Source organism: Lentinula edodes (assembly GCF_021015755.1).
Source record: "Lentinula edodes strain Le(Bin) 0899 ss11 chromosome Unknown C8R40scaffold_68, whole genome shotgun sequence".
Lineage (NCBI taxonomy): Eukaryota > Fungi > Basidiomycota > Agaricomycetes > Agaricales > Omphalotaceae > Lentinula > Lentinula edodes.
In genome coordinates this window covers 192,233-203,310 of record NW_025764374.1, presented here as the reverse complement: position 1 = coordinate 203,310, position 11,078 = coordinate 192,233, and the positions used below count along the sequence as shown (strand labels likewise).

Genomic DNA, 11,078 nt, shown 5'->3' with positions numbered 1-11,078 from the left:
GAATATATCAAAGATTATAGTCAAAGATATTACAAGAGATCGTTCAATGGAAGAAAGAGCGGACGCGTTGAGATATAACTCCCCAGGTGAGGTACGAACCTGATCAACACAGCTCCCGTTTCGTACCGGGGAACAAGAGCTGTGGACTAGTTTTCCGATTCCTCTTCAACAACCTCAACGGTTGCTTCGGGGGTTTCTTCAACCTCGGCAGCACGGCCCTTCGATTCTCGGGCCTTTCGCTTGTTGCACTCAGCAATCTGATGCTTACCACCGCAGAAGAGACAAAGGTTGTTCTTCATCCTTCTTTCCTTCTCGGAGGGAAGGACTTTCCCATCTGCACCAAGATGGTTGAAAGCGGGGCGCTGACCGCCGGATTGGCCGGAATTTGAAGAGTTCTGGGGCTTACCATTGTTGTTAGGCTTACCACCAGAAAAGGGTTTAGGCTTCAGCGTGAACGGTGCCGAAGAGCCAGATGGCTGAGAGTTGTTTTGCTGGTTAGTAGAACCAGTTCTTAAAGTCTGAGGAACCCTTCTTTGGGTTCTGAGCAATGAAAGGCTTACCAGCCTCACGCTTCCTAGTTTCCTTGCGTTTCCAATAACGATTGTCAATACGAAGAACTTCCTGACAATAATCGGCGAGCGTCGCCGGCTCGGGCAAACGCGCCATTTCGTCCTTGATGCGTTCAGCTAGGCCTCGTCCATAAGCCCATTTCAGGGCGGCAGAATCCCAGTTGGTACTAGCCGCTAGGGTGTTGAACCGGATGTTGTATTTCCGGATGTTCTCGGTTTCCTTCATCTTCAGATTACCGAGAGAATCTTCGGCCTCGCCTTGGGCGTCGTAAATGCCGAAATTATCCTGGAGCTCCTTTACAAGGGCTTTGAAGGAGGACATCCAGGCCGGCAGCGAGTCGAGATCTGGGTCGAGGATATCAGGGACAAACCACTCTTTGGCTGACCCACTGAGATAGGAAAGAGTGTAGTTCACCTTCCATTGGTCGGTGAAATACTTTGGACGGTCATTGAAGACCAGGGCGAGATTGACGAAGAACGTCTTAAGTTTTCGGGGGTCCGAACCGTCGAATACCTCTGGCTCCTTGACCTTGCTCTTAGATTCAGAGCTGTCAGAGGGACGGCCGAGAGCGGCGAGGATGGTACCAAGGGTTTCAATGGAACCCTTGAATCCTGAGAGGAGTTCTAACATAGCACGTTGCTCGTTGGGGATGTCAGGAGATATAGGAGAACGGGGTCCACTAGGTCCACCAGGACCGCCGGGACCACCGGGACCACCAGGTTCACTGGGGTCACCAGGCTCACCACGCGGTAAACCGCCGGAATCGTCATCCAGATCATCATTATTGTTGTCGGCGCCCGGATCGTCGGGGTCGACAGGAGGGTCTTGATCGTCGTGATCACCAGTATCCAAATCGAAGTGAGGAGGTGGGTCACGAAGAGATTCAGAAGCAGCACGACGTTGGGGTTATTTCCCCGTACGGCGGGCTATGGCTTGGAGAATTGGAGAATCAATTCGAGTAGTAGACCAGCCCCGAGCTGGAGCGACCACGGGGGGTTGTCCACGGCGAGGGGTCAGTTTGTCCGTCACCAGTGTACAAGGTGCTGTACTCAAATTGTTGTTCCTCTTCCATGGCTTCAGGAAGAGTCGACGTAGTAGGAACAGTGGCTGGACCGAAACCGCGATTACGGCGACGTGGTTGACCGATGGCAGAGATAGAGTCGGAGAATGGGGCAAATGATTGGGCTGTGGTGAAGAAAGTGTTTTCTTCGGAGTTAGCTCTAGATTGAGCTCGAGTTTTCGGAGGCATAAAAAATGATAGGTCAGTACGACGTTAACGGATTGAGTTTAATTATACTGTTAAGATCATGTACACCGTGTAACTGTGCCAAAGCCACAAGGTGTCTAAGTGCGGAAGACGAGTGGGACAGTAGTGAAGTTATTAACAACACTGCCGTTACGCCGTTAGTCCCCGGAGATCAAGAGTATAGGGAGAGGAGCTAAGTAGCAGCCAGGTCGGAGCGGCGGTATCGCCGGTGACGAGGAGCGAACCAGAGAACGTTTAAGTCCCAAGGTTATAGTAGAGAGTACTTCAAGGCGAAGAGCCTGAAGACTTAGAGGAGCACAGAGTTAAGAAGGGAATCTAAGTCGATCTAAGTCGATAATTAAACTGAGGAACTACAGTAGCGTACAGGCAGTATTTATATCTACGGATCAGCGCATCGGTGCGGAGCGCCAGACTAACTACTAGGAGCTATACGAGTAGTACCTGCAGGGAAGAGTAAAAGACAATAAGGAGGGACTAGAGCGAAAGGGTATGTGTAGCGAGAAAGAACAATAAGAGTAAGATTACAATAAGAGTGGATCTTCGGAGTACCGAGCGGCGGAATAAAGGCCCGAGGCATGGACTTGACAAGAGGGGGATGTAGTGCAGCCAAGAATTCACGGCAAGATGTACGGCGCAGACGATGTTGGAGGTGGGGGCACCATAGGTAACGCAGAGTGACGAGAAGTGACGAGTGACGCGAAGCGTGACAGTCCAAGTATGGGGGAAAAAAAATCGCTGAAAGAGGAAGGTCAAAAATATATAAGGAAGGTCAAAAATATAAAAGGAAGGTGAGGTAATCAATTCCCACGTTGGAACCCACCATAAGACGAATCCTTCATTACATTTCGGACTCGTAACTGACGAATCCATCGCGGTTCCAGGTTCCTCCCAAAATTCTCCGGGACAAGTACCACTCCCCCGACATTTGACAATATACCCTTCCGTCAATTCGAAGTTTCAGCACGTCCAGCATCCACTCTCTCAAGCCTCTTTTCTTTCAAGGTGCCTAGAGTCTTTTTTTTTCTATAGCTATACATCTTGATCTACGATATGAAAGATCTATTCATTCATCTTTGTCATGCGGTTATACACATTCACCCTCCTCATGCATCATCACCCTCACTTTCATCATCCCCACGGATTCCCCACATCCTCTCCCCTCCTTGACCTCCCCATATCCTCTGCTCCCAGCATCCACGGATCAGGCAATCCAAGACCAGTACTACTAGGTACCCCATCACTCCCCGTAATCTGACTCCCATCCGCACTCCCGAATGTAAGACCCGTCGTCATTGTTGTTGTCGTCGAGCTACCGAATGCAGGTAGGTTTGAGGTTGAAGTTGAAGTTGAAGTGGTAGGGGTAGGAGTAGCAGCGAAGCCAGTTGAGGATGAAGCAGTTGAAGGAACAGTAGCAGTAGGAGTAGAGAAACCACCTTGGGTCGAAGTAGTAGTAGTAGTACCAGTAGTAGGTGTAGTTGCGAAAGGGTTGTAGGATAACGATACCGAGGATGCGTTGTTGTTGTTGTTGTAAGGCGATGCCGTCAATACTGTCGATATCGTTGGTGGAAATGAGAAATACCCCGCGTTGGGTGATTTCGAGGGTGGTGTAGGTGGTGTGGGTGGCAGAGGGAGAGATAACGAGGATGATGATGATGTGGGGTCCGAATTCTACAATTTCTGGCAGGTGTGCCTTTGTGAACAGGGGTTGGTCGAGGTCATGGTTTTTGCGAGGGAGGAGGAGGAGCAGAATATGAATGTTGACTTTTTGGCTGGGGTGAGTTTGCCTTAGTATAAGTATTTCGCTGCGTTCGAGTCCCAGTGCCGCTCTAAGGGCCTCGTTGGTGGTTGCGGCCATTTCCCATGGAAGGTAGAGGTGGCCAAGTTGGCGGTTACAAAATATCAGCCGCTTGCACAAAAACCATTTCAATCTTGACTTACCACAGACCGATATGTGATTTTGTACATGGGGCGCACTTCACAGACCCTATATGCATAGCATATCTCAAGGACAGCTCGAACTGGTGTGTACCCCCGAAGTTATCGTGTTTCGGAAGTTGAGGAGGCATGAAAATTCAAGTATTGTACACTACTTCTAATTGCAAAAAAAAAAACTATGGGGCGCACTAGAGCACCTCTATCGCTTGATACTGCATTAATTTTCGAAAGATTTGGTCAAGAATTGAGCTCAGGATCGTGTTTTCGAGCTGGCCATCGTTTCGTGCTCAAATTTGGCGTTGTGAGAACAGGCGCCAACTATTTTGAAAACGGCAATAATTCATTGGTAAGGTTAGTTTAAGTTTGAGTTCAGTGTTGTTGGTATTGATCAAATGTGTATGTGTTGTCATACACTTAGCAATATCTACCATTATTCATCTTCGTGCTCGTCGTGCAATTATTTACCCTCACATTCATCCTTATCACCCGCACCTCACCCTCACCCTCACCCTCACCTCGTCAAGATATATCATCCCCACGGATTCCCCACATCCCCCGTCCTCGACCTCCCCATATCCGAGTCCGTTCCTGGAACCATCCACGGATCAGGTAAATACGAATCCGGTAACCCAACACCACTACTCGCAGTAATCCTCTCCCCATCCGCACTCCCGAATGTAAGACCTGGCGTATTCGAGGTCGTTGTATTCAATGTCGTAGGTGGAAACGAGAAATACCCCGCGTCGGGTGATTTCGAGGGTGGTGTAGGTGGTGTGGGTGGTGGAGACGATGATGATGATAAGGGGCCGAATTCTACGATTTCTTCTTGTTCTTCTTGTTCTATTCCTTGTATTCCTTGTATTCCTTGTTCCTTATCCACCCTTACTCGGGGTGCTTCGAAAGCAGGAACAATCCCGTCCACACCCTCCACACCCTTCGACAACTCCCTCAACTCGGCTTTTATCGCAGCGAAATCGAACCCGGCGGTTTTGGGGAGGGGGGAGGCGATGTGGTCGGAGTTTAGAGGGACGACCAGGGGTGTTGTGGAGGGGGAGGAGGTGGTGGTGGCAGAGGAGGAGGAGGTGGTGTTTGAGTTTGAAGTGGGTGTTGGAGTGGGTGTGGAGGAACGTGAATCAGAGCCGAGGACGGGTGTAGGCGAAGCCATACGTGTTGGTAGAGGTGGTGTGTCCCTCTCTTCCCTCGGCGGAAGCTCTTCATCCCCCTCCCCTTTCCCTTTCCCTTTCCCTTCCTCTTTCCCCTTCTCCTCTTTCCCCTTCCCTTTCTCTTTCTCCCCCTTCCCCCTCCCCACCCAACTCGCATAACTCGGCGGCCGCTGCACACCCGCCACGCTCCTCTTCTGCTCTGCCTCCTTCCGTCTCTGCTCCCTCTCCTTCTGGGCGGCGGCTTTTGCTTTTCGGCGGGCGAACCATGAGAGGTTGGTGTCCGTGTCTGGGTTGGTGGAGGGGTTGGTAGAGTCGGGGGATGTGGAGGTGGAGGTGGAGGAGGAGGAGGGAAGGACGACGCGGTCGCCTTCGAAATCTGGTTCCTGGGTTCAAAGAGAACAAAGAGAACGGGAAGAAACAACGATATCCATCAGTCACTCAGTCAATCAATCAATCAAACCCACAAAAAACCCCCCCCCTCCGCTCAAAAAAGCTCGGGGAAAGCCCTCGTCTCAAAAAAACAGCCGGGGAGAGAAACGACACGACACGACACTACAAACGACATACAAGCTACGAAAACAACACCCTTACTCACCTCGACCTCGTCGAACCACCTTTCTGTGACTTTGAACCCGAGCTCTTCGAGGATGACCGGCATGTAGACGCGGTAGGACATGTGGCCTGCGATCTGGGTGTATGGGTGAGAGGGAGTGAGTGTGGGAAGGTGAATGAGAAAGAGGGATTGAGAATGTGGGAAGGAGAGTGGGGAGAAGGAGAGTGTGGGAAGGAGAGTGTGAGGGGAGTAAGGGAGGAGGAGGAGGTGCAGGAGCAGGAGGATAAGAAGAAGGAGAAAAAGCAACACGTCAGTTAGTTAGTTAGTTAGTTGTTCCGTTATCAATAATTCCAGGAAAAACGAAAAACTCCGGATACACAAGAAGGGTGAAAGGAAAGGAATCGGGGGATAAGACGCGAGAGGGAGAGGGAGAGGGAACGAGTCGTAAGAAAAAACAAGAATCAAGCGAAACGAAGTTCGGAAATTGGAAGGAAGCGAGTCGGGGGGGTGAACGAGTTGGGGGATGAAACAAGTCGGAAGGAAGCGAGTCGGAAGGAAAACAAGTCGGAAGGAAACGAGTCGTGGGTGAACCAAGTCGGGGTGAATCAAGTCGGAAGGAAGCAAGTCGGGGGGTGGGCGGGTTGGGGGATGAAACGTAAACGAAGGAAAACAAGTCGAAAAAGGGCAATCAGCGAGAAATAAAGTAAATGTAGAAGGAATTACCAGCGGGAAAAGCAAAGGGAATGAATGAGCGAAAAAAAGGAAGGAATGACCGAAAAAAGGAAGGAACAAGCGAAAAAAGGAAGGAATGTGCGAAAAAAAAAGGAAGGAATTAACGAAAAGGGAAAGGATAAGCAAAAGAAAAGGCAAAACGCAATTAAACGAAACGAAACGGGAATTAAACGAAAACGAAACGAATTTGGAGTAGGAAACGAATACCCCTAACCCACTCCCCCCACAACCAAACCCCACACACAAAGAAAGAAACAACAAAACACAAACCCACCCCCACAAAGAAACAACAAAACACAAAACTCAAAGAAAGAAACAACAAAACACAAAACTCAAACCACAAACCCACAAACACAAAACCCCACACAAGAAAGAAGGAAGAAGAAACCCCTCACCTTATCAGTAACATCGACATTCTCCAGCCCCTGCACGCCCTCGATGGGGCGGAGGCCTGCGACGGTGTTTACGTTTCCTGGAATAGAGGAATCAGAAACCCTTCAAACCCTCCAAACTCTCCAAATAAACTCCTAAGGGAATAAAGTAGGAACGAGCAAAGGAGGAACGAAGGAACGAAGGAGGAACGAAGGAACGAAGGAGGAACGAAGGAACGAAACCAGAATCCAACCCCTCCACCACCTCCCCTCCTCACCCCAAACAAACAAACAAGCCACAAACTCACCACTCGCCGCACTACTCGCCCTAAACAAATAATTCAACACCCAATCATTGCGTGCATACGCGTTGACGTATCGCCCGCCTACGACGGAGCGGGTCTGTTCCCAGAGGGAGGTGTTTACGCTGAGTGTGGCGCCGAGGAGGAAGACGTCTTGGACTATGCCATACCCCCCACTCTTCGCGAGCTCGAGGAGCGCGTAGAATATAACTCGTGCGCCGAGACTGAACCCGATGAGTGTGATGGGTCTCACCCCGAGTTGTCTTGAGCGCAGAACGGAGGCGAGGACGAGACCTGCTGCACGTGCGCGGTCGAGGGCGTTGGACCAGGGGTTGTCGATTAGGTATCCGAGTTTCGTCAGAACTAGGAGGGGAATTAGAAAAAGGGAAGGAAATGGGGATGAAACATACTAATCGGCCACTGCAACGCCGTCATCAACGCCCCCATAACCGTCGCCTGCAACACCGTCTGCCCAATCTGCGAAATCACCTCCCCCGTCAATATCCCCAACGCCCCCCCCGTCTCCCGAATCATCTCCGGCTCCCAAAGCACCGCACACACATCCCCCCCCACCGGGTCCAACACGGAAAACGGTAATCTCGGATCGTCGAGAGCACCGTTAAGAAACCCCGGAACGCACAGAACGCACGAGACGCGTTGGTTTTGGTGTACAGGGAGCACGTCGAAGACACGCACGAGTTGGGTGCGCCGGATCATGCCTTTGGAGGCGATGCCGGCACCGGTCAATACCCCTCCAGTTGTTATAACGGCTGCGCCGGCGGATCCGGCAAGAAACGTAGATGCACCGGTGAGACCGACAGTGCTGAATGCGGTTCCGAGACCAACGCCGATGACGGGTGCGAGGAGTCCGGCGCTGAGACCGATAACGAGGCCTCCACCGAGGGTGGCGAGTCCGAGGAGGGCAATTCGTCGATTTCGGAGACGCCGGACTTGGTCTGCGACGGCGGATTCGCTTTTTTGGAGTCCCCCTCCGCCTCCGTCTGTGGAGTCGGAGTCGGAGGTTCCGGATTCCCCGACGCCTTCGCCTGCGCCGACGGCTTCGACGATGCGGCCTTCGAAGACGACGATGTCCCACCATGAGAGGGAGAGGTGGGACCCGACGCGGAAGAGGAGAGATCGCGAACGGGAGTCGTACACGGAGTCGGCGATGAGGATGAGGAAGAGGTCGGTGAGGAGTGTGTATCGCATGTCGAGTGTGATGTATTTCGGAACTTCTTCTTCACCACTTATCTTCGAATCGTGGATATAACTCCATTCGGGGTTAACCACCTCCTTCATCTCCACCAAGGGGGGGACTAAATCCTCCGGCCTCACTCCATGTTTCGACAGAGATTGAATCATACTCTGCTCGGGTGGTTCGACTCCAATATGATAATACAGCCTTCCCAATATCTTCAACGCCCACACCTCCATACTCCCCACCGCACCCCTCACCTCCTTCTTCACCACCCCCCTCTCCACCCCGTCTCTCCCTTTTACCTTCCTCGGCACCACCCTCACCTCAGTCCCCACCGTCCCATCCCCCTGCTTGACCTTCACCTTCACCTTCGTCGTCTCCTCGACGGTGAGTGCACGGATCATATCCTGGATCACGACAGCACATAACCCCACATACGCGATTCGCTGACTCTCCGATAACAACCCCTTCGTCTGCTGCATTTGCGATAGAGGAGTTATCGCCTTCCCATCATCGTCCGCTATCGCGTACCCCCCGCGTTCTTCTAAAGCGTAATGGTCGTGGAATAGATATCGCGAAGTCGCCACCACCGATGCGGACTCTTCCCAGTCTTCTTCGACGTGCCGGAGACGGGTGTAGTTTGATTCAGTGGTGAATGAATGTTGCTCTGTCGATGAGGAGGAGGAGGTGTTGGATTGCATAGGGTTCGATCTCCACCTATACCCGTATTCGTCTGTATCCAACGTCGTGCCTGTTGCATTTCCACCACCCCTACTCCCTCCTTCACCCCCACCCACACTCCCACTCCCTTCTCCTTTACCCCCACCCCCACTCGCACTACCCCCACTCCCACCCTCATTAACCCGATAATGATACCTCCGCTGATCCTCCTCGTCCAACCCCCCTCGAAGCTCATCAGTGTGCACGATCGGCATGTCCTGCCATCCGTCCGAGTCCGAGTCCGAGTCACAGAGGGAGGAGGAGGGGGGGAATTTGTCGATTGGGGAGGAGGGGGTGAGTGTCGAAGACGAGGAGGATTTGGTGGAGGAGTTTAATGGGTTGGAGGATTGGGAGGCGGTGGTGGTGGTAGAAAAACGGTGATGATCCGACATCCCAATCCCGTGTCGTTTGGAAGATTTGCCCTCTTCTGTTACTTTAGTTGTTTCGTTCGTAGTTTCACTGTACGTTCGTTCGTTCGTCCTTGTTTCGTTCGTTCGTTTGTACGTCCCTCCTAGTTTCGTTCGTTCCGTGTTTCCAACGGGTATCGATTACCACCCGCAGACGCCCCAAACGTCGTTCGTTCGTTCGTTCCTTCGTTTGACTGCAGTCTCGATGTTGTTGTGGTTGTTGTTAATGTAGGAGCGTCGTACTGTAAGGTCCACGTAGTTTTGCCTGAATAACGTTAAGACCTCCGTGAGCAACCCGTAGTTTTGTATATGTCTCCACCTAGTTCTAACCTTCCTTTACACGACCTCTCGATTCTCCACTCTCGATACTCGATCCTATACTCGATTCTCGATACAGATGGATGCAAAGGAAGGAAAATCGATGACAGAGCGCTTATTCCATAATTCCATAATTGCATAATCCGTAAGCGCTTAGACGCTTAGACGCTCTCGGGGTGTATACCGATCAAGAGAGGTCCCGGCTTTTTTCTCACAGCGCTTATCTTGGACTAAATTAGATTAGATTAGATTTAGCTGAATTCTGCTTTCTTCCTTCTCTGTTCTGTCAACGTCGACACCACTGTGTAGATTGCTATGTACTAGACTGATATGTATTAGACTGATATATATAGTAGGCTGATATGTACTACACCGCTATGTATGTAGACAACACACATCTTGAGCAGCTTACCAAGGGATGCAGTCCAGAGGTGTTTTGGAGGAGTGTGGCAGGGGTGCAGAGGCTGCTGAGTTATGCAAGCCGGGTGGGGAGGGGAGACATGGATTGGGAAGGAGAAAGGAGGTAAAGATGGGGAAGGGATGGCTACACCACCAAATTCCAAATTTCCAATACATACCCACATCTAGAGGAGTTAAGGGGGGGCAGAAAACGAGGTTGGGATTGTACCCACTGTTGTTCTTGAAGCACCTACACTACCCCTTTCACTGCACATGCTACTACCACTGCTTCATCCAACTGGCTTTGGTGGGTTGATGACAACAATGGATCTTTTTTTCATGGGAGTAGGATCACTGTGTTTACTGGTGTTGGGTTACCCGATCTATATTTACCTGATCCACAAACAGTTCCAGGAACAGACTTGGATATGGGGAGGATGCTGGGAGTCCGTGGGGATGATGCATGAGCCGGGGTGAAGATGATTAAGGTGATAAGAATGAGAGTGATGATGCATGAAGAGCATGAGGGTGAATAATTCACATGATAAGTATGAGTATGGAAATAATAATAATAACTGTAGATCCGGATGTATAGAAAAAATTGCTAGGTATTTGATAATACATACACTTGATCAACAATAACAAGACAGTGGAACCTTACTTATTAATGATCTGTGCTACTGGGCATGTACCAGGTGCAAATAGCACCTGTCATTGTTTGTCACACATATAACATATGTTACACAGAATAAATTGATAGATAAGTGTGTAAGACCTGGGTCAGAATTGGTCTTAGGGGTGGATTTAGTATGGGAGATTTATGTTGTAGTGTGCTAGGAGCAAGCTGGAGCTTGAAGGGAGCTACAGGAACTGCGACCAAGGACAGAAATGACCTAGTAATAGCTCGGATTGAGAGAAGTGACCCTTGAAGGGGTTCCTAGTAGGTTCTGGGAGGTCCCTAGGGCATAACGAGGGAAGGCAGAAGTAACGGGAATCAGTAGACATAAGAGTGCTACATAGTATGAGTTGTACTAGCTAGGAATGTCAACGTAGGATTGCTGTAGATCGTAGTTGATGTGGGTTCCAAATGTGAGAGCTCCCAATGGAGTGTAAGCCCGGGAGGGAGGTCCCTGTTAAGATCAT

The 11,078-nt window shown here is 50.7% G+C and overlaps 2 protein-coding genes across 2 annotated transcripts; both read right to left on the bottom strand.

Annotated features, from left to right (window-relative positions):
* Positions 1-3,106: 3,106 nt before the first annotated feature.
* C8R40DRAFT_823517 (uncharacterized protein) lies at positions 3,107-3,928 on the bottom strand. The gene has a single exon (XM_046236343.1). It carries the CDS (start codon positions 3,690-3,692, stop codon positions 3,147-3,149), a length of 546 nt encoding a protein of 181 aa, XP_046079647.1. The 5' UTR covers positions 3,693-3,928; the 3' UTR covers positions 3,107-3,146.
* Positions 3,929-4,217: 289 nt separating this feature from the next.
* C8R40DRAFT_823611 (uncharacterized protein) lies at positions 4,218-9,644 on the bottom strand. The gene is made up of 6 exons (XM_046236344.1): positions 9,549-9,644; positions 7,304-9,483; positions 6,900-7,256; positions 6,616-6,692; positions 5,531-5,800; positions 4,218-5,318 (listed from the first exon to the last, which is right to left on the bottom strand). The coding sequence occupies exons 2-6, from the start codon at positions 9,201-9,203 to the stop codon at positions 4,302-4,304; spliced, it is 3,621 nt and encodes a 1,206-aa protein (XP_046079646.1). The 5' UTR covers positions 9,204-9,483; positions 9,549-9,644; the 3' UTR covers positions 4,218-4,301.
* Between the last annotated feature and the right edge of the window lie 1,434 nt (positions 9,645-11,078).

Coding starts and splice junctions, on each gene's coding strand:
- C8R40DRAFT_823611 (XM_046236344.1), bottom strand. CDS start 9,203: ATGTCGGATCATCACCGTTTTTCTACCACCACCACCGCCTCCCAATCC. Junction 7,257..7,303: donor GGCGTTGCAGTGGCCGATTA/GTATGTTTCATC, acceptor TTCCCCTCCTAG/TTCTGACGAAACTCGGATAC. Junction 6,693..6,899: donor GGCGAGTAGTGCGGCGAGTG/GTGAGTTTGTGG, acceptor CCTCTATTCCAG/GAAACGTAAACACCGTCGCA.
- C8R40DRAFT_823517 (XM_046236343.1), bottom strand. CDS start 3,692: ATGGCCGCAACCACCAACGAGGCCCTTAGAGCGGCACTGGGACTCGAA.